The sequence below is a fragment of the Diachasmimorpha longicaudata genome, chromosome 2 (genome assembly GCF_034640455.1).
Source record: "Diachasmimorpha longicaudata isolate KC_UGA_2023 chromosome 2, iyDiaLong2, whole genome shotgun sequence".
In the NCBI taxonomy this organism is placed as follows: domain Eukaryota; kingdom Metazoa; phylum Arthropoda; class Insecta; order Hymenoptera; family Braconidae; genus Diachasmimorpha; species Diachasmimorpha longicaudata.
In genome coordinates this window covers 10,233,649-10,259,371 of record NC_087226.1, presented here as the reverse complement: position 1 = coordinate 10,259,371, position 25,723 = coordinate 10,233,649, and the positions used below count along the sequence as shown (strand labels likewise).

Below are 25,723 nucleotides of genomic sequence, written 5' to 3'. Positions count from 1 at the left end.
ATGCTTTCACCTTGGCCCAGTCCTTGCGGGACAAGCAGATTTCAAGAGATTTCAACTTCAGCGAAATTCATTACCAAACGGAAGAATTGAATTGATTTATTAATTCTTAGAATTACCGGGGGAATTCACTCACGGCCATCGCCGACATGATTATTTTCTATTTTCATGGAGGCAACACAATTTTCATAATTAAATCTGAAGGAGAATTGCCCGGGAATGACGCGTCTGAAAAACACAATATTGAGAAAACACTTCTCTCAAGTAAATGGATATTTGGCAAAGATAATTTTTATTCTCAGTGTGAATGTCAGTCTCATTTAAAGACATTACTCAGGTCTTTTGCAAAAAATTCAACGAACATCACTACAAAATAAACGCCAGCGTAAAATCCCGTAAAATTGAATTAACCGCCTCATGACTCACAGCAGTAGAACAACAAGTCGTTCCGTAATTTTTTCCCAAGGATGGACAATTTTTCCGCGACAGAACGTAGCATAACTCACAAGATTCCCAAAAATTGGTGAACATTCTAGGGTTTTTCCTGATGGCGACAGAACCCATCGGAAATTTTTTGCAAAATTTCCCTTCTTCAGTTCGGTGATAAAACCGACAATTCTCTCACTGTTCCACATTTCTCTCCTCAACTTCTATACAAATTTCCGGATAATGATTTCTTCTTGCAGATTACGTAAATAGTTCCGTAATTTTTGCTCAATATTTCCCTCACTGTGTTAAAACCCAGTGTGAGAATTCGTACACGCCAAAACGACAAATGACTTCCGTTCCCTCTCCCCCCTTCGACGAACTATTTTTTCAAGCCACAATTAAGCCGATTAAACGAATATAAAAAAACCACCAGAATTGTACGTAACACGTGATAAAGTGGGGAATTATGCTGTGCGCAGGAAGGTGGCTAACAATTAACGAAAAAGTTAAATTAGCATAACGCGTGGCCAAGTTAACGGAATTGAGCAGAGCACCGAGGGGAAAAAAAGTGTAGTGGTAAAAAAAAAATAAAAGTATGCAAAAAATAATATATAAGTCAAGGTACTGGAGATATGTGTATCCTTTGCTTACTTTCGGAAACGGTACCGCATTTAAAGCGGTACATCGTGGGATAGAAAGGCTCTGATTAATTCCAAATGAAATTACATTCATGTTATTTTTTTTTATTTTCATGTAATCGAAATATCATTCAACGATTTTGGTGCTGATTTTTTTGTGCAATGGATCAAGGTCATTCGAAGATTTTTGTTCACAGAGCTTCTGTTTTTTTTTTAATTTTTTGCCCTTGGTGGGATGGGGATGGGGTACTCAATCATGTTTCGAGACATGTGAGGGTTTAAGTGTAAATTGATAGCGAGGAGCAATGAGGAATTAGCTTCTGGGATCGCCGATTTATTGTGAATCGCCTCACGTTCGTCGTTTGCAATCTCTAAATCAGGCGTGGACGAAAGGTTTAACTGTAAATGTACGTCGCATTTCGAGAAATCTAATTGAAATCGGTGGGAAACGTTTTTTTGAGATTGGAGATTGTGGATTGTGTTGAATTATAGGAAATGTCGAATCACAATTTGAATTTTGAAAATTTATATTTCTAATAGATCCTGATAAAAAATTCCTACAAATCGAACTAATCTGTATATTTTTAGCGATATTTTTTTTAAATAAGTGAAATCATTTCAGCCAGCAGGTCATTTCGCCCACGAACTGACAACCGACATTACCTGAGGACCTTCAGTCGATGCTATCAATATTTTCTATAATTTTATAATTAAACCTCATTTGTTCATTTCCTAAGATTAATTAGAGAAAGACGGATTCAGTTTAACGACATCACATAAACGATAAATTATACAACTCTTCTGTATGCAATACTAGAGCGATTCTCCTTCCCCTCTGTTCTCAATTATTTTTTATAGACCTGAAATAATGACCGATAATTTCGTACATTCAATCTGGAACCGAAAAACTGGAATTCCCTGAAAAAACCACTTCCCAAAAATTCAAAAAAATCATTGACATCCTTTTCAACATCTCAATCACTGCCTCCACGAGTACCAAACCCATACGACTTTCTTCAGACTTCACAATGCACAAAAATATTTAAAAACTTCACGTGTCGGTATGTGGTTATAATGTACACAAAAGATCCATTGAATTCGAACGTTATCTGGGTCAATTGACCGATTGGTTACACCTGGGCGTATCCACTTGATGAATAACTAGCATCTCCATTCCGATCCAGGGTTCAACATGTCCAATCCAGAAGAGTCATTGTGGAAAAAGCAAATATAAACGTATCACGTGATCTAGACTAAAACAAATAATGAAAGGCCTCGTGTCCCGACACCACGAAATACAAATATTCCAATTAATCATTCAAACTCATCAATAAAACACTCAATAAAAAATGAGAGTGACTGACTTGCTCCAATCACGATTGTCACTCTATGAAAGCGATCCACCTTGACAAGAATTTCCTGAGGTGACGTTGATTATCGCGGCAAAAGTAAAATTTATTTCACGATTGGATTCTTCCGCCAACATCCGCCCTCTTCCCTGTCTACTCTATTTTTTTTTTCTTAATTACGTTTCCAGTTTCTACAATGTATCCCAGATTAACGGTTAGTGCACGTATACATTGTAATTTTATATAGTACATTTAAACGCAAAATTGCTGGTAGAAGTGCCGAGCCGCGAGTACGAAGACGGGCAATCGTGGAAATGGAAGATAAATAGAAATACCGGGGATGAATAAAAAAAAAGAGTCAGGTGAGGCGCATGCTTCATATTGAAATTGCCGTTCACTCATATCTCAATGGCTGTGGACTATGTATCCAGGAAATAGGTACACATGCCACTTGAGGAATGACAGTTCATATTACCATGGATCCTATATTTATAATAAAAATTCGTGGAACATTTTCTGTCACCGATATATTCCGCTGAGTCATGTCATCCCAGTGGAATCAGAATTATTTTATTTGGGAAATAAACATATTAACATTTTTTTTTGATGGTATTTATTTTTGTTACCCTCTTAGGTGACAATAAAAATATATATGGGATGAAACGTAGCGTTAAAAATACATTTTTGGGGGGAAAAATATAGGAAAATGGGGAGGAAAGGGAAATAGAGTAGGAGAGGAAATTTTGACGTCGAACGTCAGATCGATTTCATGTTGATATTTTTTAATGCGGAGAAAGTGTTCAATGAATTCCGTTGCCATTTTTTCGTCCCCCAGAGGACATGAAACATGGCAGTACACGTCAGGTATGAATTGACGGGGACTTTCTAATGTCTTTTAGGAAGTTCCAGAAATCTAAAAAAAAAATAATCGCTGGTATGTGATGAATTCAGGGAGGATTTCTCTCTTGTTCGCTCCGGATTTCGTCGCGCTCTGGCGATCGCTAATAGAATGATAATTGCCATAAGATGAAAAAGGATAAAAGTGAAGGCTCTGGAGGGGAAAAAAATTGAACGACACTTTCAAAGATAGAAAAAAGGATGAAAGAATAGGATAGAGAGAAAAAATCCTTGTTAAATTTCTTACGATTGAGACGGAGCTGTGGAAATTTTTAATTAACCAATGAAAAAGAAAATTTCTAGTTCTCTCATAGTTTTATCACGTGTGCGAGTTTGAAAGTTTTATTCATTACAAAAATCCACTTTCAATGAAAGTTGTTTCCCTCACTCGAGAAAAATCCTAAATGGTTCTTCTATTATAATGAACCTCCTATTGTAACGCTATCGTTCATTCGATTACAAAGTGTGTATTCTCAAAGAAAGGAAATTCCCTTACTACGGAACAAAGTAACAACAGGAAAAATGAAATTCCTCGCTGGAGAAACCTGCTGAGTGGGTACTAGAGACCTTCCTCCCCCTGTAGTTTCCGAGTAAATGATTTCGATATCAACAATATCCCCTCATCTCGTTAAGCGAGTGTACTGAAGAATGAGGATGGAAATCATTTGATATTAAATATTGAAGCGTAACATCTAAAAATGATGAATAGAAAAAATTTCTTTGGCTTGTAATTTCTACCAAAGACTTTTCATGCGAATCGTCTGCGAAAAATTATGACATCATCGTCAGGGAGGCTTTCCGAGACGAATGATTTTTTTTTTAATTTTGAAGACTTTTAATAGGGAGAAAATAAATAAATAAATGATTATAGAACCTTTCTCCACGCAGCCCACTCATATTTTTTAAAAGAACTTTTGAATTTCTTTGACAAAAAAAAATGAAGCAGAAAAACTATTAATTTGATATAAAAGAAAACACATATTTGAACTAAATTACGTTCTCAACTTTAATGAAGAAATTTATTTGAAATGGATAAATTGTTGGCTTAACATAATTAAATTTTTTTTCGTTGGACAAGTAAAAAACTTCGAAGAAAGATGTTTATTTTGTAAAAAAAAGTTTTTTCTGGATGTTATGATCCGTGTACGGTTTTTCCTATTGACACAGTTTCAAGCAAACCTACACACATGCACCTTAAAATCTCCTGAAATCATCATCCATCATTAACGTTTTACTACATTTTGAAGACTTCCAGCCGAAAACTAGACAATCCAACGAACTAACGTTTCTGTAGCTCCATAAAAAAATTATGAATATAACAATAAAATTTGACGGTATCGGGAGAAATAACGACGTCTTCCGGTCGTTAAAGACTCTATCAGGGATCTTCCATTTCCACCTACTATACGACAATAATTGATAACAGATGAAACAATGTAACAACTGAGAAACTAAAAAAACAGAAATATCACTGGATCTCCACGTTGATAGCATCATCAACATCCATGGACTTGTAATACACAAATCACCGATGTGATACACGTGAGACCTTCTACCCCTGGATACTCCACGTCGAAGCCGACTGAACAAAAATAATGCCCAAAAAAAGTAGAATAATAACAAGAATTTTCATCGTCTAGCGAAATGACATTTACGCCCTGATTAGTCGTTTTGGAATAAATTTAAAGACGAGTTAAATAAAAATTGTCTAGTGTCCATAAATAATAGTAAATTCCACTAATATTACTATTTTGTAATAATGATAATTAGTAATAATAGTGCCTTAAAATGAGACATTTTATTCTGAATGACTTTGACGTTGGCAGAAGTGATTTCTTCACAGATCTTCAGATATGCAAAAATCTATCATGAAAATTTCATTAGTTCGTCGTACCCCTCGGCACAACCACCTGACAGTACCTGCAGGATGCACTAATGATAGTTTCTAATGAATATGAAACATTTATGGATCTTCGGTAATATGGGAAATTTTCCCTTGATGTTGCTGATTGTTGAACTAGTATCATCTTCACCATCTTGTATCAATTTGAAGAGCGGTCTATGAAGTGTTGCAATTAAATAGGTCTGCAGTTCATTATTGACGTTGTAATTGATATAATAACACTTGCAGTTATATAATTACGGGGTTTTATCGCCTGTGATGGAAAAATTGATGAATTTAGTTCGGCTTTTCAATGTTACCTAACGTTTTGAAAATTATGTTTCGTAACTATTATGATGTATGTGAGATGAATTAACTGGTGGTGTACAACGTCTGTGAACAAAAAATAGTTCAGATGAATGAACGTTTGATAAATGTAAGGAGTTGTCACTTTTCTTCTGTCGATGTCTCCCATGATTGGAGAGCATTAATTTTCTCCGAGCTCATTCTTCGAGAGAAGAAGGGAACCGGTATAGATTTCTTATCTTCAAATTTTTTGAGTGATGGGAACGTCGATGTTATCAGAGTATTCGGATCCTTGTTTAATATTTATAAGTTTGAAGATCAAAAGGATCTTTCGGTCTGGGACTTGGCCGAATGCTTCGAAGAATGCACTAGTATTATTGACACTGGACGCAATAATTCCATTGTTATTTACCATATAACAAAGGAGAAACATTTTGGGAAAGTCGTTTCATCGTCGAGCTATTTTTTCGGTGGATATTAGGCTTATAATTTTATAAAATATACTCTGTCTTATAAATGGATTGGACTTGTCTAAAGAAAATGTTCTATACGCAGCACGACATGTTATATAATATAACATGGATTATGGATGATTAGAAAATTTTGTCTCATGAGTATAGAAATAACTCTTCAAAAAATACCGTAGACACGTCTCAATTAATCAATTGATGTTTCGGAATGAAAAATATTCCGTAAAAAGTATGGAACAATTTGTTGTCCCTGCAGTGATCTATTGAATTCCAATGCGCTCGCGAATCGCGATTCAAAACATAATTTTCGGGTTTTTTCTGGTGATTTTTAGTGATTTTTTGTCCCTGTGTCGTTGCCGTCAAACAAAACGGTAAAAAATATCACACTATGGGATTGCCGTACAAGATGACTCACTTGATAATGACCTGTGAGAAAACTCAATCGTACTTACAACTATAGTAGACATGTAGGATTGTAAAAAAACTGTTACCATCTTCTTTATCTTTTTTTCATCACATAGTCGGAATGGGGTTGAATGTGGATCAATCGCGAGACGGGAAAGAAAGCTACGTTGTATTTAAGGATATTTACTGGGTGAGTCGATGTGAGAACATAATGGATATCTACACGTGATCAGAGAACCGGAGCGAGACCAATAGAATTTTGCATAAATTATTATGGATGAATACTTCGGTGTATAATTAGTCAACGAGCGACTGTCCCAGGGGATTCCCCCATTCGGGGTGCATTCCTAAAAAAATACTCAAAATATTTTTCAATTATTAATTGATTTTTTTCGAATGGACTTGTGGAAAAAGAAAATCAATTTACATTATCGATTCCTCGACCATTTCGATTTGTCGGGAATGGAAATTTTCAAAAATATTGCCCATCTCTCTCTGTCACAAAATACGACGAAATCGGGGAACTCCCCTACCCCGCCATCTTGATTCCCTCCGTGAAACACATGACGAGCCGCACGAGTGCGTTTCCGTCCTTATCTTGATGGAGTATTTCAGGAAGCTTCTCTATCGACGCTGAAAATTGGCGAAAAATCAATTTTTCAGCCAATGACACAAATTGTTCCTCTCCCCCAGGCATTAAGGAACCACCTTGGGCTGCATTAATACCCCGAGGTCAAACACCAGCTGCAGCTGCTCAATAATCTTCTCTATCAAAACCGATTGACGACACTGATGAAGCTGATGCCGTACAAGTAGGCATCCACTTGTCTTCCATTCACCCAAAGCCACTTTTGTCAATCGATTCGGGAGGGGGAGTCGTTGGAACATTTGATGAGAAAAAAAGTTTATCACCGGTGACACGGTGGTGGTGAAATTGACGAGTAACGTTAGCGTAACAGCTCTCTTTTCCATTTGTCTTATCGGACATTTGGGGAGAAGAGAGTGAGTGATAGTTTATCTTCATGTGTTTATCGAGGAGTTTATTTTCTGTTTGAACGCGATTTAACTGAGACTCGGGTGAGTGAGTAATTGTTGTTAATTAAATGTCTAATCGTCAAGCATTAACAATTGATACTGTTGTGTTGGGTTAATGTTTAATATCTTTAGCAGATTGATACCTGAGGAAGTTTTTGATAATTTTGGTTATTCAATTAATTTAACTGATAAAATCACCTCAACAATAACTATTGTTGAGGGGACGAATAGAAGGCACATTTACATTTCGAATTGAAAATTCACGAGCAAAAGGAGAATTTTATGAATATAATGCAATCAGACTTTGCTCGAAATTATTACTCAGTGCCCTTCAGCACTCGTATTGTTTATTAAAAATGCTGGAAGGTCAGATATGGATTTTTTTATAATGACAATACATTCCATTGCTTTCATTTTCTCGTACACTTACCTGTGCAGTTGCTTTTCGACCATTTATTTAATAATTTTAATCGTTGCTAGCCAAATTTTATCGAAGGAAAGTCGATTTTTTGTCATTTTTTCAGAAAATCTTAATTAGCTCCAAAAAAAAGTCCTGAAAAAAGTTTCACTATCTGCAGTCAATACCGAGATATTCAGTGACAACTGATCAATAGTGAAAGTCTAGCTCAACCATTTCAACTCACAATTTTCAATACTTAAAAATTCAGTTCCTAAAATTCAACGTATGGTTAACTATCCTCGGAGGAGAAATAATAAACTGAAAAATTATTAATCGAGAGCCAATGTTTAAAAGGTGATTCATTTGTAATCTCGTGAGCAAGAACCGAAGAGAGATAAGAATGAAAATCACTGACGTTATACATAAAATCTTCAGGAGTACAAATTTCTTTTTCAAATTTTAAAAATATAAAATTGGAATTTTGTTCGAAGTTCTGTTGAATAACATTTCTAAATATAAACTGTTGTTTGACGCAGCATTCCATTTTTTTAATAGTCAGCAAAATGGCAAAGCAAGAGGTGCCAGCAGCATCTCCCCAAAAATTCAAATTAGTTCCAAAAATCGTGAATGGGGGAATTGCGGGGATAATCGGGGTATCGGTGGTGTTTCCCCTGGATCTAGTGAAGACGAGGCTCCAAAACCAGGTGATAGGGCCTAAAGGAGAGAGAATGTACGCCTCTATGTGAGTCAAACATCTATCACCACTTTATAGCGATTGATATATTCAAAGTAATCCTCCACAGGTCGATAATACTCTGACTTTTTTCCCCAGGTTTGATTGTTTCAAAAAAACATACAAGGCCGAAGGCTATTTTGGAATGTACAAGGGTTCTGGTGTAAATATTCTACTAATTACTCCAGAGAAAGCTATTAAATTGACTGCCAATGATATGTTCCGACATTATTTATCACCTGGACCTGGGTAAATAGCTATTACAGCTCATCAAATGACTTTTATTGAATATCAGAATGTTCTTAATGGAGAAAATAATATTTTCAAATTGAATTTCAAGTATTATCGAATGAATGTCGCATGGGTTTGGATATTTCAGACAACCACTGCCACTAGAACGTGAAATGCTGGCTGGTGGATCAGCCGGGGCTTGTCAAATTGTGATAACGACTCCCATGGAGCTGTTAAAAATACAAATGCAAGATGCTGGTCGTGTCGCAGCTGCAGCTAAATCAGGTAAAACCAGTTCTATTCGTCATTCAATTTTTTACATCCCATTTAATGATGAATTTCTTGAAGATAGCTGGATTATGAAAAATTTAATAAATTTTTAACGAAAAATATGACAAATAATATTAATCTTCTTCATTCTCTTTATCGTTTCAGCTGGAAAAAGTATTCCAAAAATATCGGCATGGTCACTAACTCAAGAACTGTTCAAAAAACGTGGAATTATGGGACTTTACCAGGGCACTGGTGCAACTGCGCTCAGGGATGTCACCTTCTCTGTCATCTACTTCCCACTGTTCGCCCGGCTGAATGATCTGGGTCCAAAGCGTGAAGATGGATCTTGTAAGTATCCAATTGATTTTCAGCACTCCAGCACCGAATTTCATTTTTTTTTCTCTGTTCTAGCTGTCTTCTGGTGCTCATTCTTGGCTGGATGCACAGCTGGCTCCACTGCTGCATTGTTAGTGAATCCGTTCGATGTCATCAAGACTAGATTACAAGCCATTAACAAAGCTCCTGGTGAGCCCACGTACAATGGCGTTATGGATTGCATTATGTGAGTATTTTATTCTTTTCCTCAATTTTTTTTTGACAAACATAATCATTATATTATTATTGGTAAACAAGAGATTTGCTTCTGAATGAAGCTCTTGATGGTGTATTTTAAATTAATTTTAATAACTTCAACGTCAGCCATCAATATTTTCCCGTAATTTTTCCTCAGAAATTATCTGATTAGTGAAAAAAATTAATTGGGTTTGTGGATATTTTCGTTGCAGGACTACATTGAAAAATGAAGGCCCAACAGCATTTTTCAAGGGCGGGGCCTGTCGTATGATCGTCATAGCCCCTCTATTCGGTATAGCACAAACCGTCTACTACCTCGGCGTTGCTGAAAATCTTCTAGGTATTAAATAAATCAACTGAATCTGCCAGTATTCAGCAGTATGGAAGTAACCTGAGAAAACGTTGACAATAATACAATGAATATTACAAGGATGCAAGTAACTTTAAATAGTTAAATTTAATTCACATGCACTCACTGAATCAGTGAGTGAGCGCAAGAAATTGTTTTTTTCCTCTGGTCAAGGTCCCCGACTTTCTCAGAATGTCTTTCCAGATTTATGTTCATAATTTTGTAACAGAAGAAATCTCTTATTTCCTAGTCAATTTCCTGTTTTTGATTTTACTTTTTTTTATTGTTTTAGAGATCTCGAAAGTTCTTTATTTTTTATTAAAACTGTGGTATATTCTTCCGGGTGTATTGATGGAGAGTTTAATAACTCTGTTGATTTTTAAATCGTGTCTTCGATGTGGTTGATGCAATTATTAACGCGTCGTTATTGATTATACGTATCAACGATAGAATCAGTGGCGAAGACAAACGGGGAGTCGATCTCGCTTGAGTTGAATCGACTTTTATTGCAAATTCACCACTGATTTCATTCACAAATCTATAAACGTCCGATGGAATTGTCTGTTGAATCATCTATCTTTAAACTGTAGCTGAAATTCTACTCGAAGTTTGAAACGTGTCAATTGTATTAATAAATGTTAATTACTGAGCTATCAAAGTTGGAAGAAAAATAGGTAAAAAATGAAACAGTTGCGTCGAAAATTCTATTGCTAATTTAATGTCTGCATCATATGAGCCGCGTTTCAGTTTCACTTCAGTTGTTTCTGGAATGTCCTCTCTGTCATAAGTTAGAAAAAAATATTCATTCGATGTACAAAAAAGAACAAGTGTCAATTTAGCCAATCATTTCAATTACTTCAATTGTAAGCCATGGACTTCGCAAATGTACCAGCAAAAATTGATAATAAGCCGCCAAGATTGAAAATCGAGACCTTGTACAAACCCCGAATTCTTGAGGATGAGATAAAACGGGTTATGGAGATCGACAAGGAGAACATGGCGATTATAAAAAGCATGTATATCATCAGTCAAACCAAAGTGAGGAAAAATTTCATTTTGTCTTGTGATGTAAGCTTGTTGATTTTATTGTTCGCCATGTAGGGAAATATAGACAACGACAATTCGAAGGCCAAAGCTAACTACAGTATTGTTAATCGCGAGGCAGATAATATGAAAATTTATAAAGAAAATCTTGAAATTTACAATAGAATTAAAAACGCCGTTACCATGTATCCCTTTCGCGCTTTGGTGGAGGATTGGAAGAAAAATAAACAGAAGAGGGAGAAGAATGCAAAGTAATGAATTTTTCTTTTCAGTGATAAGTAACAAAAACTCCAGAGAAATTTTAGCAAATTATTTCTCTTGACACATTCTCTTATTTTTTTTTATTTCCAAAATAATTATGTTATGAGTGAATATCATTTCTCGTTGGAGTCTTTCCACGATGAGAAGACCGGAAGAGCTTTTCAATTTTTTTTACCCTCTTTATTATTTAATTAATTTGTCTACCTGCAGGCAATGCGCCTCCTCCCCACGACGTACGAAAAAATCATCGATTTCAAAGCAGAAAAAATTACAAACCCATTCCTCAAAGCTACTTCCTCTAAAAATGCCCCCATTGTCTAAACGACCTCGATGTTTTTTCGAATTTAAAATACTCAACACAAATGAAAACCTGGGGAAGATAGTGATGGAGCTATACGACGACGTGGTACCCCAAACATGCAAGAACTTTCTATCCTTTTGCATCGGTCATAATGGTCTGTCCTACAGAAACACCCCCCTTCATCGAATAATCAAAGGGTACATGTGCCAGGGAGGCGATATCACAAAATTCAACGGAACCGGGGGGATCTCGATTTATGGAGAAAAATTCCCAGATGAGAATTTTGAGCTCGTCCACAGTGGCCCCGGCATTCTCTCCATGTGCTCAAACGACGATGCGAGGGACTCTAATGACTCTAAATTTAATTTGATTTTTAAGAGGTTGAGAACGCTGGACGGGCAAAACGTCGTGTTTGGAAAAGTTGTTCAAGGACTCAATAACATCTATAAAGTATTTCAATCCCGTCCATTTTTATAAACAATAAATCTGGATTGTACTTGAATGGCCCCTAAGTATTTCAACACTCCAGAGTTTTTGTTTCAAATTTAATTCGGTGTTTGCTCTTTGAAAAGGCATTTTTCTAATGAATCTGTTGATCTTCCATTTCCTGAATTGATTCTCTTCTTTTACTCTTCTATATTAGCTGACGTGCACGAGAGTAATAGAAGAAAACAAATACACCGCTTTCCATAATTCATGCTGACTCCTTATAATATTTCATTCAATTATCACAGATCGAGGATCTAGGAACAAAAACAGGACAACCCAGGAAGACAATAGTAATATCAAACTGTGGAATATATTGAAATGAATAATGCGTACCATTATTATTCCCAAAGGTTGATTCTAATGGTTTATCTTTACATCAATAAACTTCAAATCCTCAATAAATTATCTATTTACCCTCCAGAGCTCTATAAATTACGGGTGAATTTTTCCCGGTTGGTTGGGGCTGGTAGACGAAATTTGGCCATTTCCACTTCAGCTTCAGCGAAGCTGTCTACGTGGTAGCAGAAGTACTCGGGATTTTTGTAATCTGTGTTTTTGCTGGCGTTTGGACCGACAGCTGCGAAACAAGTAATTCAATAAATATTCAGGATATCCAAATATTATTGTTGTTTCATCAGTAAAATACCGAAATAGTTAAACCATTGGAAAAATTAGAATTGTCGTACTATCTTAAGTATTTGTTTTTGAACAGAAAATCTTAAAAAAACAATCAACGAGAAATAAATTTTTTAATGAATAGAAAATCATGGGATACTGCTTAATTAATAAATTAACGCTAGACGTACGTTTATTGGGCACTGCAACACATTTTTCGCTTAATCCAGGTACATCCGGATTTGGAGGTGGCTGACTAGTGCTTGCAGCTCCTGATTTTTGACTGTAAAGTCTCACAGGCAACGATTTCAGCTGAAATATTAACGAAAATTAATGTTGTTCATGTCAATGGTATCAAACTCATGGAGGATGTGGGCCAAAGGATATATTTGGAACAGCAGCAAGTCATATTAAATCATTGTAATAATGCACTAATTCATTCAAATGGACCAGAACAATTTTATATAATTAAACCATAAGAGGTTAACAATGGAAATGTGTTTCATTATTAAAATCCAAAAGTCTATCCAGATATTTTTCTCGATAAGTGTTAAGGCATAATTTTTATTATGTGTTAGCCATACTTGACTCGATGACAATTGTCCAACTGCCCTCAGCATAATTTCGACTCTCTCCAACAACAATTGCTTTAATAAATTAAAGAGCCCTGTGAAACAGCTGATTTTATAACATAAAGGTGAATCTCACTATTAAGCACACCCTGTAGGCATGAGTGTTCCGCCCGTATCACACAGAGGACTCTACTTAGCTTCAGGGTCATGCTATAATCTACTATATCTGTCGGCCCAGTCATGGGGGGTGAATCCCCCGAGTTCTTACTGCAATTTTCCAATTGTACATATTCGCAAATTGTTAAAAATCATCTGTGTACCTAGATAGACAATGCCGGTGCCATTTTGGAATTTTTTATTTTTAAATATTTTATATTTATAAAAAAAAAAAAGATCGCCCAACGTGGGGCTCGAACCCACGACCCTGAGATTAAGAGTCTCATGCTCTACCGACTGAGCTAGCCGGGCTTGAGAGAATTGCAAAAAAAAAAACTTTTTAAACGTAGATTCAAAATTACTGCAATTTTTCTTCACCGATACATGAATTCATCATTCAAAAAATGAACCTACGTCTATATTACGGAGATAGTAATTTTATTCTTTAAGTAGATGAAAAATAGTGACCAAGGAATAGTGGAAAGTTCCGTCCTGTCTCATGATGTATGGACTTTTCTAATAGTTGCGGCTGATCACAAACAAGTCTAATTTTCGACTGAATTTGTCATTAACAAATCTAAATTTATTATACGGAATATTCTGTGCCACCATAAATTCAGTGCTTTGTCTACAATTATTTCAAATATTCCCGCACTTGTAGACAATGGCCCTCGAAGAAACCTAATGTGAATCCGCCCTAAGGATTCCAAATGTCGCGGGCAACTCCTAACCTCTCAGAACGTCACTCTTGACCATCGTTTCGAGTTTACGACATGAAAAATGAGTAAATCCAGCGGTACACCGGTATCAGCCACTCAGCCAATACAGAACAGAAGATCAGTCAAGGAATCTGAACAAAAACGACGTGAAACGAGGCTGGAGACTCAGACCAATGACAGCTCTGAGGGACAGGAGCCTGTTGCTGCTGATTGTGAAGTGACTGAATCACAGGCAAAATACATTCTGCGAGGTCGCAGGATCATGGACATGGGATATCTCACCGAACAAATGATATGCAACTGCTGTCACTCCCGCTTGAGTCTCTCCCGAGTCGAAGCTGAAACGAAAATTGGTCTGGCTTCGATCTTCAAGATACGATGTGATGGGTGCTCAGAGGTGAAAAGTGTTAACACTTCTCGTAATTTTCCGAAGGATAACGATCGTTCTTACGAGGTCAATTGCAAAGCGGTGACATGTGAGTCATTGTTGAATGAATTTTTAAGGTTTTTTACTTAGAAATAGTTCATTGATTGAGAAACCTTGTTTCATGGATCATTTTATATCGAACTAGGTTCCATTGCTTCCGGCATCAATCACAGGCAATTGATGAAGCTGCTGGCTGATATAAAAATACCATTTCCCAGTGAAGCCACTCTAAGGGCTGCTGAAAAGCGCAAGCGAGATGAGAAAGCACCTGCTGAGGCCAGAGCGCATAAAAAGAAATCAAAGAAAAATCCGACTACTGAAGCTTCATCGGCTGATGAGTGAGTTGAGGATTCAATCTAGCAGACAACGAAGTGATTTTTTAATTCGAACTTTGTATACTCACGGATTAATTATTTATTAAGCCCTTAGGCTGCTCAGTCCACAGAATACGCCAGACGCAGATGATGTATCTACAGAGTTGCTTTATTTCAGTGTACGATATCATTCATCATTTGTCTAGTAATTCAGCCTTTCTTCTGCACCTTCATTCATTTTATTTTTTTTTTCTTCACCTACAGACGCCCAGGGCATAACTGAGAAATATTCGCTGTGAACAGTGTCCTCAGAGAATTCTCTTCCCAGAGTTTGCCTGATAAATGTCGAAAGCGATATGGTGAGCCCCCTAAATCGTTTCAAGTAATTTTATGGTTATTATATTTGACATACTCATGATGCATTTTTATTCAATTTTTCAGAGTTTCGATTATCAGAGTCAATACTCAAATTTAGAAGGAGGAAATGTATGTACCTTAGGAAATGTCCCAGCAGACTATAAGTCGCCATTCAAATATAATAATTTCCATTTGAAATCATTATTTATGTTCAGATATCTCGGTACGTCGATTCATCCCCGAACTCGTTATCTCATTGAATCCTCCCGCAAAATGAACAAAGGAATCCAACTGACATTAACAGCCGGTACTTAGATGTTGTTGAAATCGTTTATTCACTCGTACAAAAAATTACAAAATTCATTTGAACGAAAATCGACAAACTAGTACCGTTCATGGAATTCTATATACACTGATTGAATATCGTCTGAGTTATTGAATATTTTAAACTGGAAACACAATATCTGGGGCTGTCTAAGCATCCCTGCGGTAGATCTTGGACAGGAATTTGAAGAATAAATCATGGGGAAGGCCACGTGATATCTGTTGGATATGCGTATTCATGAGGTTGTAGCTTTCCTCCTCATAAATAGCATACGTGGAGGACAATCCCAGATCGTCGTATAACTGTTTAACTCGTGCCACTTTTTCAACATCATCGAATCCATAGCATTCCTGAACAAGCATTAAAATGTCATAAATAAAATTACGATAATTCAATCGACGGACTGTATGACCGATAAAGAAAATAAATGTTTACACTCATAATTTGTCGCTGTGCAGGAGTGGCTCGTTGCAGAGCAACAACAGCCAGCCATGAGCATTTTCCTTCCTGAATATCAGTACCCTGCTTTCCAGTGACATTGGGATCACCATAGCAGTCGAGATAATCATCCTGTATTTGGAAGAAATGTCCCATTTCCAATAATATTGTTTTCGCCTGTCGATGCATCTCAGAATCGTTAACTCCAGCCTGAATTCGTAAGAATAATAAAATTTACAATGATACAAAACTAATTCGCAGATAACTGGCAATTCTTTGAATAAAGCTTGTTCAAAATGTTGTTATATTACTCACAAAATACATGGCTAAGGTGACCGGCATAACGAATGAGTAATAAGCTGTCTTATATTTAACAATGGCGTTGTATCGATCCATCGTGAATAGATTTAAATTCGGTCGATTTCCGAAATTCATGGCGATCATGTCGAGTGTTTGTCCCATGCATGTTTTCATCGTTGTCTGGAAACAAAATATATTTATGAGACTCAAAACTAAACCTGGTGAATAATACCAGGAAATATAGAAACTATTCCACTGAAAATCCTTCCTATACCTCTTGGAATGTCTCGATAAGATTCACATAGCTCTTGTCTGTCTTGAAATGCATGCGCAATAATTGATACACAGCTTGCTCCAATATGAGCCCATCATTGATAGCAGCTAGACCAATATTGTTGTGGAGGTACCAGCAGGGCTGGCCTCTTCGGGTCGTGGAATGATCCATGATGTCGTCCTCCACAAGAAAGTGGGCTTGAAACTACAGGATAAAATGTGCCAATATTTTAATTCACCTTCTGGATAATATCCATTGTGCGGTGATACCCACCAACTCGGCGCACCAGCCCAGTATCCGAGCCTTCCTCAGATTGTTTTCAGTCAGATCTTCAGGGGCAGCCAGTTTACGATAAGCGTACACCACAGCTAGTCCACGATTTTTTTTACCATTTGGAACATTGTATTGCAGTACCTGGGGTGGGTGTTATATGTTACAATTTTCAAAAATATAATCATTCCCTCTTAATTCCATGTCATTATCGTGGTTCAAGCGAACTTATCCGCACAAACTAATTTCAAATTTGAGTAATATTTTCATCGGAATTAGACTGGAATTATTCAATGTTTTGGTGTATTACCTTGGCCATCCATTTCGTTGCATCTGGAATCTCCAGATGACGACCAGCTTCAGTCAAATCCCTGACAATGTCGGGCCATACTCCCATCATCTCACGACTCTCGTCCCTGTTGGACACCCAATTGGTCTGAGCCATGCTATGGGCCAATCTCACAGATCTAAATGTGACAAAATATCCTCACTGACAAGTAGCCCTCTTCCAACATCATAATATTGGACTCTGAAAATTCTATCATGGCTCCTGGCATTATATACCCTTGGGCCGAAAAACGTGACGTTCGTAAAGAATTGTAAATGAAAATAGATTTGAATGGCTCAGAGTTCGTGAGTTCAAAGCTCACAAAAATAAAAATAAGCGTGAAAATATGGCAATAGATGCGATAGATACTGATAAACATCCCAGTTTTTATCATTTTATTTTTTCTCACCGAGAACTGGTGTTATTGCGTGATTATATGATTGTAACTGGAGATATCTATCCACGAATGGCCTTGAAACATTCATTTGTCATGTAAGCGCTGAGTGCTATCTTCATGCAAATTGATAACACTAGAAAGAATTAACATTGGCTTGCTCCTGGAATCTGATATCTGGTGAGAAATATTCCTTCACAGAAACCGCTCAATTTACAAGATCATCGACATCCCCATGACCTAGTGATGTGACTCTGAGCTACCATTAGTCCAGATGATTTCCATAATATTTATAACATCCCCCTCCCTGTAATCCCCAGCAGTGTCATGTGTTAAGCCGCCACTGAGCAGAAGTATTCAACCAATGGAACCCAGAACATCGAGTCTAGAGGTACCAATAACAAAAACGCAAGCGTAGGCAATAACATAAAAATGTTTCAAGTTAAAATCCGAACTTTCTAAGGACTTGCGTATTGAACTCAGTAGCGAAAGGGCCAATCGATACGAATCTCCGGAACTTTCTGTTTCATATTCGGAATAGGGGGACAAAATGAATTGTGGTAATAAATTTTCTGATTCTTCCGGTTTCTGATCGCACTTAAGACAATTAAATTGACATATTATCCAGTACAATCTCGCTATGTCTCTTAGTTTTGGAAATACGGACCAGAGATTTTTTCCAACTGGAAGTTACTTAACTGTATTGATCACTTCGCTACTAAATTATTATTCTGAATAATTAACAAATTACTCTCCTCATTAGAGTGTCATACCACCTGATCCTAAAATCAGTGAGTCTATACGTGACGTTGTGAAAATTAAAATTACTCATCGTGGAATGCAAACTGTGATACACTGCCCCCCAACAGCGACAAAAAGTGACTTCATAAAGTTGATAAGAAATCGGAAAATGTGAAGCCTTCAAAAGTGGTAACGATATACCTCGAGCTACTTCAAATTTCAACGTTACCTATTTGCAGGAAATATTTTTTGCCTTGGGAACAAAAAATCTAAAGTTATTTTTTTTTGATAGTTTTTTAACTTGAAAATAACGAGAACAATGAACATAATTGAGCATTTCGAAATGGGTTTGCTGTTTTCTGAACGACAGTTAATGGATTTTTTTTCATTTTGTACTTTATTACATTTATTGTTCCTCTTTATTTATTCTGTCTTAAATGCGTAAGCGATGATTGAATAAGGCTTAATGATCGGCAAGAATTTTAATTTACTTTCGATAATTATAGATTCATTGGAGACAGATTTCCATAGACCATTTTAATTTCCACGAAATATTTGTTAAACGATGAAATGAAAATTGTACTGACTTGGAGCATGCATCAATGATAAAGGAAACGGTTAGAATTCATCTAATTAAAAAATATTTAGCTTTGAATCACGTTCACTCGTTCATCCATTTATAATAGATTATAATAGATTCATTTTTCCGACTCACCTAGTCTGCTGATTTGTATTGCATCCCCTGAGCAAAATGTTGCAATTGGAACGTGGCAGGATCCTTCCATCAACTTTCAAGAACTGCAGTCCATTTTGGAGAAGATACTTCGTCGTTGAGCTCTTCATAATTGATAGTGTGGTACCTCAGAGCCTACTGTAACCTATTTGATTCACAAAAAGGCGGCTTTCAGGAAAATAAGAAAGCGTAAAAAAAAATCTAATTCCATTCGTCTCATAAATACTTGGCCAACGGCTTTTTAAACTCTCAAAAATCATTCAAATGAATATTTTTAGACACTAAAAAACTTTTCACTCCTGAATAATGGGCAGCATTACATTCACGATAATAAATAGTTTCTAAATTATTGTAACTAAAAATCTAGTCAGAAAAAATTGATTTTCACTGATTTTTCGCTGAATAATGCCAGCAAATGGTATTCTCACCCCGAATAAAGCACTTTAAAGACAGACGCAGTATCCACTGAATAGTAAACAAACTATCATAAATTCTCTCTGTAATCTAAAACGTCCGCTCACATTTGATGATTACGATGATGTGCTACGTACGTCCAAGCAATGAGATTCCCTTCTCACGTTTCTCCCCAATCAACAACACATGTTAACTCACAGCCATATCACGCATGACGTAGTTGTGTGTGTTATTTATACCATTTTAGCACCGAATACCTACGTGACCTCGAAATTTATGGAGGCTGAGACACTGGCAATGAGAAGTACGGATTCCCATTGGTTCCGCCATTTTCGTGTTCGTCCCGCCACGTTATGAATTGCATTGCGTTATGAGTGATTAAAAGGAGAAAATTCTTTATCAAAATGTGGATTTCGATGTACAAAAAATGTTGTATGGATGAATGATAATTCAACCTCCTGATTGTAAAGAAATAAGATTAAAAAAATCTGGTTTATTAAACATTATAATTATTGAATTTTGTAATTTTTGATAAATATTATATTTTTTGTGGTAATTTTGCAGTAACTTTCACGTACATTAGATTCAACACTGATAGCTATAATTGTATATTTAATTAAGATTGTGGAAAAATATTGTTTGGCTTTTGCAGAGGGGTGGAGGTAGGGTAGTTTACAAAAAGTAGTTTTTCCCCGAGTATCGAACGATTTTTTTCATAACAATGTGAAACATTGACTGATGATACAGCTAATAATATAATCAGAAAATTATTTAGTCACTGTACCCTCTAATTAGCAAAGCCTTTTTGACAAGAAACATAGGATATAATTTGTGGTATTATATACATCTTAATAACAGTAAATCCCATGGAGATGTATCGAATACTCGTGACAGTTTTTTCGGGACGTGATGGTCAGTCTGAACGAGGAGATCTGCTATTCAGAAGAGCTCTGCTGTGATCTATTTTATCTAGAATATCCAGTTGCAGATATGATCCTCCCATCGAACGTTCAGCAGCAGCGGCATCAGTCAATTCTTCAGCTGAACTGCGACTACTCTGTATCGATTTTGCCATTTTAACTGGCTTCGTTTGGGCAGTGACATTTATCGCAAATTTAAATTCAGCGATGAATGCCTCAAGTGGTGTAATCTGAAAGTATTTACGTAATTTTCAGATATCGTATTCTATTTTAACTCAATGTGTCGATATGCACTCAAATGAATTCTACGTACTTTCTCCTCAACGGCAATTTTTCGAACGTTCCATATGCATTCAATTATAGCAAAGAAAAAAGCGAAGATAAGTCCAAACACCAGGACCAAAAAAACACCCCCAACATGAGCCATAGTCAGTTCTCCCGAAGATGGTTCTGGCTGATTGGCCGTACAATTTTTACTCCCTTGCAGCCACCATTTCTCCTTCAATTGACGTAGGACACCCCTCTCCTGAAGTTTGAGAATGGCCTCGCTGAACTGAGTGCGATATGGTGAATCTGAAAATTGATTTGTTAAAGACTCCAAAAATCTCACAATCAGGCTAATAACCATAAGAGGAGGGCTTTTAAAGCTCCGGTTAAATAAATTTTTTCTATGAGTGTGATAGTCTCCTCTTATTAGATAAGTTCTGAACCTACTAGGTGGCAAAGCAATTCCATATCCTTTACTGTCAAGTAGATCGCCGACTTTCGTTAATTCGCAATTGCGTTCAATAGCGTATTCAATACCACTTGATTCCATGAGAAAAGCATAAGTTTGCTTTCCCTTAGCGACTCTTTCTACCCCTTCAGCATTGGTTTTAGTGAAGACACTTGGCTTAGCGTCAACCATCGCAGCCCACATTTTCTGATACACTGAACTGTTCGCACCCTGTTGAAAAATCATTGAGATATATTTCGATTAATTTCATTAGTAAATGAAATGGAAATGGAATTTACCTGGAAAAATCCCGCTGTCGAACCGCCTTTTATGGCCCCATACTTGATTTTCGTTTGGGCAGCGAGTTCGGTGACACTACTGATAGACACATCCATCTTCGTAGCTGTGAGGAAGGCAGCCAGGTTGGCGGTGTAAGAGGATACCATTATCAGAACGAAGAACCACCACATACCTGCTACCATACGGATTGATGGAGTCCTAAATTGGAAGTCAAAAGACGTGCAAACATAAAGTTGCAGAACTTAGCTCTATGGTGTTCATGGTGATAATGTAAGGGAAAAGGGAACATTACCGATATCATATTCAACCTTATGCAGTCAATTTAAATTCAAATTTAAGTTATTCACCTGGGAAGAATGTCTGAACCCTGTTGTACAAGTGATCCAGCAGTCAGCCAGAGTGAGTTCTTCATATTGAAATCGTTCTCCAGCTCCTCCGGTTCGAAATTACATGGATGAGAAGCATTCCACTCGCCAGGAGCTATCCTTCAAGGAAAATTACTTCATTCAATTCCATCGCAGACAACGAGAAAAGTTCTTTCAGTTGAAGATTAGTATTGTTGACAGAAAAAAAATGTTTAAAGATATTCCTCCAAGACAAGGATCTTCAGGTAGTGACGGTTCATTTAAAAAATTATATATTGTTGCCAAAAACATATATAATCTGATCTTTAGCCTTTAATTAATTCTCCAATCTTTCTGAATGTGTGTAACTGAAAGATGCGAAGAGTTAGTACCTCGCTTGTACATAAAGTGACACAGATACGGCAACATAAGCTGTGGTCATGTATATCCAAACATCTGCTGAGAAAGGTGAAAGGAACGACCAAAGCTCCGGCTCTTTATTCTCTGATTTTGCAAATAAGATACTAATACCCAGGTCCATGAATGGCATCGTAAAATCAACAGCAGTTTCCCGGGCTTTCGTTATCGTAAGATCGCATATTGCCAAATCAGCTTCCTGAAATAACAACAGTCACTTATTCTAGGTTTGCAGAGTATGATATGATCAGTGATACTTGCTCGTCGTAGGAGACGACCGATGAGACCGTTCCACTGTCTCGTATCTGAGTCCTCCTTTCCGTACTCATTATCCGGTACAAGTTCAAATTGATAATTGAATTTTAGTAGTTGTGAGAGCTCCTCGATAAGATCAATAGCATAGCCTTCGTGTCGTTTATTTGTACGCAGAAAGGGAACTCCTCTTGCAGATCCGTCAGCTACTTCCATCACATAAGGCTCTCCCTTAAAAGGATTACATTAATCACAATTCCTAGGGGTTTCAAAAGTCACAGGGTATTGGAAGGATATTTTAAATCCATCGGAGATCGATTGTATGCCTCAAAATTAACAAATTAACTCTGCAGATAATTGAATATCATATCATCGAATATTAAAATCGATCTTCGATACATACGAAATCGCATAATTATCATCTCAGCACGTACCAATTTTGAAGTAACTGTAAACATTCTTTTTTCAATGCTTTGTTGTGCCTGAGCTTCGCGATCCTCTTGACTACTGATGACTTGCAATTCCCCATCCTCCCAATAACCGGATATAGCAATTCTTTCACTGTGAAATTCTGTGAATGTCAACTTGAAGGATCTTCCACCATTTTCGCGGAAGGTTACTGGTCCACTCACGGTTCCATCTATCCTGACCTTTATCATTAGCAATATATTATTTAGTGTAATCTCCAGGTGTCTTAAAAATTATATTTCAAAAATGCGCAGATGGTTTCTACGTTTTTAATTTTTTTTCCTGAGGGACTTTCCATTATTGGAGGACCTGTCCGGTAAATATATGCGGAATCTTACCCCACTAGTGCTTATATACCCACCTTCCGCATAAGAGCCACTAAACTGGGTCCAGCCAGATATTTATCCGGATTACTGCAGGTGTAAAAATCCGGTCCAATATCTGCACTATCCTCCTCATCATTTTCCCTTCGTCTTTTGAAAACTTCCAAAGCTTCATTGAGAAGATAAACACCGTCAAAAAGCACAGCACTTTCCACCTGCAACAGACCAGTGACAAAATATTTATTCTTATCGATGGCGATTATTAATTCCATCAGATAAACTCGAGTCGACTCACAACAATGATCAACAGTTTTTCAACTATTCTCACTCATTATTACCGTAGTCAGATCGAATTCAGTAATTTCATCAGTTAATAATTGAAGGACTGTCACATTTGCACGTGATTTGTTGAGAGTTTCCGCCATCATCGCCGTCGGTGTGTGCTGCAACCAAAATTATCAGTTGTTTGTTGCTAATTCTGAAATAATTAGGGTGATATCTCATTCTTGACAGTTATAATTCTGCTGGCATACCAAATCTGTCACTAAATAGTGGTAATAATCCTGAAGAAGTTTGACCTCATGGGCCTGCTGTATAACTTTTTTAATATTGCCAGGAGTAACTTCCAGGATGACATTGAAGTCAGATGAGTTGGCCACTTCTTTCAGCAACGATCGAAAGTCCGGTTCATTCGTAAAATTATCATAACTCGGAGACAATTGCCGTATCGTCACGGGAAAGTCCTGTGGGCCATGTTTCTCCAGTAATTTCTGTAATCTTGATAGTCCATCGTCTGTCTCATACAGCACCGTGAACTGGGGCCAATGCGTGACGTTCAGAAGGTCGGCGAGAGCCTGCGATAGAATTGTTATATCTAGTGAGATAATATAGATAAAATGTAATTAATAAAATAATAAGGGCGTCAATAAGTAATTGGGCAGGAGAGATTCGAAGATCTTTTTGTGATAAATTCAGAGAATGGAAGGACGTCTGATATTGATAATAGCCTTAACAGGCGTCCTTGAGCTCGGGTGTAATTTCGAAATTGAAAGAGGTAGAACAGGATGCAACAGTATCATTAGCTGTAAACTGGTCTGTAAGTTGGTGTGTAAGTGTAAAAAAAATATATTTTTCAATCAGAAGAGCTCCGCAGAGCTTTTTTGTAGCATAAAAAAATCTTCCCAAGATAAATTCTTCCAGAGTTTCATAAGAGAAATAATTTATTACTAACGTCTGCAATGATGTCAGCATCTGGATACATATTGATAGTGGTGTTACTATAGTCGGTGTCATCGCTTCGCCGAAATATATATTCGATATGGGGAATATCATATCGCGATGTGACACTGGAGACGATATTGCTCGTAAATGAATTTCCAGGTCCGAATATTGCGACCACCCCTTGCTCAATGAGACCGCATGCTGGATAAGAAATTATTCATTGTCATAACTTAGTTCACCGAAGGCTGAGTGAAATTTCGTTGCAAAGTTAACATTTTTGCAACGTTTCGATTTCAATCGACTCTTCTCGCAGCCTTGGAATATGATTACTGATAATATTCACCTGTGAGATATGTTTTGAAGCTGTCCGTGCTATCATTGACCCATTTGATAATGGGCTCCAACTGAAAACTCGCTACGATGGAATTCCTTCGTATTTCACTGAGAGCTCGTGTGAACGCCAAATAATTGGTCTCTTCTTCTTCATGAAAAATGGCCCCTATAGAACAATGGGTTTGAATTATATTTAGATGGAATCTGCAGCTTTTTAAATCACTCCCTTCTTTACAATTATTGTCAACAAACAGTATTGCACAAACCAGAATCCCATAGTAGCAAAATGTAATTTTGAAAAATGTATTGAAAGCGAATTTTGAATTTCCCAGTTTATATTTCAAACAAAATAAAATATTATTGAGATATGTACAGATATTTGGTCGATTCCTCTACAACGGACAGATGCTTCAAAAATTGTTACACTCGATTTCGAAAAAATGGAACGTCTCTTCCTAGTGTTTGGAAAATTCTTACCAATTTTTAAACGTCTCGGCGCAGTAAATCCTATTGGAATCACAGCTAAGAAAAATAATGTCAGAGTAAATCCAGTCATCTTGATGACTCAATCTCTGTACACAAAAAATCACCAAAATGCCTGCAGGCCATTCAAATGACTATTGTCGTGTACGAAGCGTCAAGCTTCAGCTGCACACATTGCGTGCAGAAAGCCCAGTATTTAATCTTGAAATTCGGCAGAATCACTCGGGTATGGGTTCGTAAACTTTTGAATATTCCTTTGTGAATTTCTTATAATGCGAAAATTAATCAAATGTTAAGAAGATCGATGTGCACTGATTCCAAAAACACGAAACGTGTCTTTGGAACTTTTGTGGGTGCCGTCTAAGCTATGCATGCTAAATTTAGAGCTTCCCCCTGGCCATGGCAGAACGTGCTCGTATTTTTACAGCGATGACTTCCTGAGAAGGTCTAGAACTATCTGAGAGCTAAATGTGAGACCCAAATGTTGCGGGCCTATGTGTCAATCCCG

The 25,723-nt window shown here is 36.9% G+C and overlaps 6 protein-coding genes and 1 non-coding gene across 15 annotated transcripts; 3 read left to right on the top strand and 4 right to left on the bottom strand.

Annotated features, from left to right (window-relative positions):
* Nucleotides 1–7,080: 7,080 nt before the first annotated feature.
* LOC135173079 (mitochondrial glutamate carrier 1-like) lies at nucleotides 7,081–10,824 on the top strand. Of its 4 annotated transcripts, none has more exons than XM_064139705.1 (7): nucleotides 7,081–7,454; nucleotides 8,364–8,550; nucleotides 8,641–8,790; nucleotides 8,921–9,057; nucleotides 9,208–9,393; nucleotides 9,457–9,607; nucleotides 9,831–10,824. In XM_064139705.1, the coding sequence occupies exons 2-7, from the start codon at nucleotides 8,372–8,374 to the stop codon at nucleotides 9,967–9,969; spliced, it is 942 nt and encodes a 313-aa protein (XP_063995775.1). In that variant the 5' UTR covers nucleotides 7,081–7,454; nucleotides 8,364–8,371; the 3' UTR covers nucleotides 9,970–10,824. The 4 variants fall into 4 exon arrangements, with proteins under 4 accessions (XP_063995775.1, XP_063995774.1, XP_063995773.1 ...); XM_064139704.1 differs by having other exon boundaries at nucleotides 8,345–8,550; XM_064139703.1 differs by having other exon boundaries at nucleotides 7,081–7,450; nucleotides 8,345–8,550; nucleotides 9,831–10,823.
* A 13-nt stretch (nucleotides 10,825–10,837) lies between these two features.
* Nucleotides 10,838–12,412, top strand: LOC135173097 (peptidyl-prolyl cis-trans isomerase E-like). The gene is given in 3 exon segments (XM_064139727.1): nucleotides 10,838–11,262; nucleotides 11,483–12,023; nucleotides 12,308–12,412. Coding segments are annotated over 3 exon segments (1,038 nt in total). The 3' UTR covers nucleotides 12,380–12,412.
* On the bottom strand, nucleotides 12,354–13,421 carry LOC135173094 (NADH dehydrogenase [ubiquinone] flavoprotein 3, mitochondrial). The gene is made up of 3 exons (XM_064139724.1): nucleotides 13,262–13,421; nucleotides 12,869–12,989; nucleotides 12,354–12,639 (listed from the first exon to the last, which is right to left on the bottom strand). Exons 1-3 carry the CDS (start codon nucleotides 13,295–13,297, stop codon nucleotides 12,488–12,490), a joined length of 309 nt encoding a protein of 102 aa, XP_063995794.1. The 5' UTR covers nucleotides 13,298–13,421; the 3' UTR covers nucleotides 12,354–12,487.
* Nucleotides 13,422–13,644: 223 nt separating this feature from the next.
* On the bottom strand, nucleotides 13,645–13,717 carry Trnak-cuu (transfer RNA lysine (anticodon CUU)). The gene has a single exon. It is a non-coding gene; the product is annotated as a tRNA-Lys (tRNA).
* A 401-nt stretch (nucleotides 13,718–14,118) lies between these two features.
* On the top strand, nucleotides 14,119–16,195 carry LOC135173087 (uncharacterized). Of its 3 annotated transcripts, XM_064139715.1 has the most exons (6): nucleotides 14,119–14,600; nucleotides 14,697–14,889; nucleotides 14,981–15,044; nucleotides 15,130–15,224; nucleotides 15,307–15,351; nucleotides 15,438–16,195. In XM_064139715.1, the coding sequence occupies exons 1-4, from the start codon at nucleotides 14,186–14,188 to the stop codon at nucleotides 15,142–15,144; spliced, it is 687 nt and encodes a 228-aa protein (XP_063995785.1). In that variant the 5' UTR covers nucleotides 14,119–14,185; the 3' UTR covers nucleotides 15,145–15,224; nucleotides 15,307–15,351; nucleotides 15,438–16,195. The 3 variants fall into 3 exon arrangements, with proteins under 3 accessions (XP_063995785.1, XP_063995784.1, XP_063995786.1); XM_064139714.1 differs by having other exon boundaries at nucleotides 15,307–16,195; XM_064139716.1 differs by lacking the exons at nucleotides 15,307–15,351; nucleotides 15,438–16,195 and having other exon boundaries at nucleotides 14,974–15,044; nucleotides 15,130–15,215.
* Nucleotides 15,542–19,696, bottom strand: LOC135173066 (farnesyl pyrophosphate synthase). 4 transcript variants are annotated; one of them, XM_064139664.1, is made up of 8 exons: nucleotides 19,577–19,696; nucleotides 19,008–19,170; nucleotides 17,140–17,296; nucleotides 16,833–16,973; nucleotides 16,560–16,763; nucleotides 16,301–16,465; nucleotides 15,983–16,195; nucleotides 15,542–15,897 (listed from the first exon to the last, which is right to left on the bottom strand). In XM_064139664.1, the coding sequence occupies exons 2-8, from the start codon at nucleotides 19,133–19,135 to the stop codon at nucleotides 15,697–15,699; spliced, it is 1,209 nt and encodes a 402-aa protein (XP_063995734.1). In that variant the 5' UTR covers nucleotides 19,136–19,170; nucleotides 19,577–19,696; the 3' UTR covers nucleotides 15,542–15,696. The 4 variants fall into 4 exon arrangements, with proteins under 4 accessions (XP_063995734.1, XP_063995733.1, XP_063995731.1 ...); XM_064139663.1 differs by having other exon boundaries at nucleotides 19,547–19,686; XM_064139661.1 differs by having other exon boundaries at nucleotides 19,454–19,610.
* Nucleotides 19,697–19,907: 211 nt separating this feature from the next.
* On the bottom strand, nucleotides 19,908–25,723 carry LOC135173046 (glutamate receptor ionotropic, kainate 2-like). The gene is made up of 14 exons (XM_064139631.1): nucleotides 25,210–25,723; nucleotides 24,743–24,898; nucleotides 24,410–24,600; nucleotides 23,712–24,032; nucleotides 23,517–23,621; nucleotides 23,217–23,393; nucleotides 22,822–23,037; nucleotides 22,393–22,618; nucleotides 22,111–22,330; nucleotides 21,722–21,859; nucleotides 21,374–21,572; nucleotides 21,074–21,305; nucleotides 20,673–20,932; nucleotides 19,908–20,589 (listed from the first exon to the last, which is right to left on the bottom strand). The coding sequence occupies exons 1-14, from the start codon at nucleotides 25,286–25,288 to the stop codon at nucleotides 20,353–20,355; spliced, it is 2,757 nt and encodes a 918-aa protein (XP_063995701.1). The 5' UTR covers nucleotides 25,289–25,723; the 3' UTR covers nucleotides 19,908–20,352.

Coding starts and splice junctions, on each gene's coding strand:
- LOC135173087 (XM_064139715.1), top strand. CDS start 14,186: ATGAGTAAATCCAGCGGTACACCGGTATCAGCCACTCAGCCAATACAG. Junction 14,601..14,696: donor CAATTGCAAAGCGGTGACAT/GTGAGTCATTGT, acceptor ATATCGAACTAG/GTTCCATTGCTTCCGGCATC. Junction 14,890..14,980: donor GAAGCTTCATCGGCTGATGA/GTGAGTTGAGGA, acceptor TTAAGCCCTTAG/GCTGCTCAGTCCACAGAATA.
- LOC135173094 (XM_064139724.1), bottom strand. CDS start 13,297: ATGCTGAGGGCAGTTGGACAATTGTCATCGAGTCAA. Junction 12,990..13,261: donor GACAATTGTCATCGAGTCAA/GTATGGCTAACA, acceptor TTAATATTTCAG/CTGAAATCGTTGCCTGTGAG. Junction 12,640..12,868: donor TGTTGCAGTGCCCAATAAAC/GTACGTCTAGCG, acceptor CTTGTTTCGCAG/CTGTCGGTCCAAACGCCAGC.
- LOC135173046 (XM_064139631.1), bottom strand. CDS start 25,288: ATGACTGGATTTACTCTGACATTATTTTTCTTAGCTGTGATTCCAATA. Junction 24,899..25,209: donor GCCGAGACGTTTAAAAATTG/GTAAGAATTTTC, acceptor ATTGTTCTATAG/GGGCCATTTTTCATGAAGAA. Junction 23,038..23,216: donor TAGTGGCTCTTATGCGGAAG/GTGGGTATATAA, acceptor CTAATGATAAAG/GTCAGGATAGATGGAACCGT.
- LOC135173066 (XM_064139664.1), bottom strand. CDS start 19,135: ATGAAGAGCTCAACGACGAAGTATCTTCTCCAAAATGGACTGCAGTTC. Junction 17,297..19,007: donor AATACAAATCAGCAGACTAG/GTGAGTCGGAAA, acceptor TGTCACATTTAG/ATCTGTGAGATTGGCCCATA. Junction 16,974..17,139: donor CAACGAAATGGATGGCCAAG/GTAATACACCAA, acceptor CACCCACCCCAG/GTACTGCAATACAATGTTCC.
- LOC135173079 (XM_064139705.1), top strand. CDS start 8,372: ATGGCAAAGCAAGAGGTGCCAGCAGCATCTCCCCAAAAATTCAAATTA. Junction 8,791..8,920: donor TATTTATCACCTGGACCTGG/GTAAATAGCTAT, acceptor TGGATATTTCAG/ACAACCACTGCCACTAGAAC. Junction 9,058..9,207: donor CGCAGCTGCAGCTAAATCAG/GTAAAACCAGTT, acceptor TTATCGTTTCAG/CTGGAAAAAGTATTCCAAAA.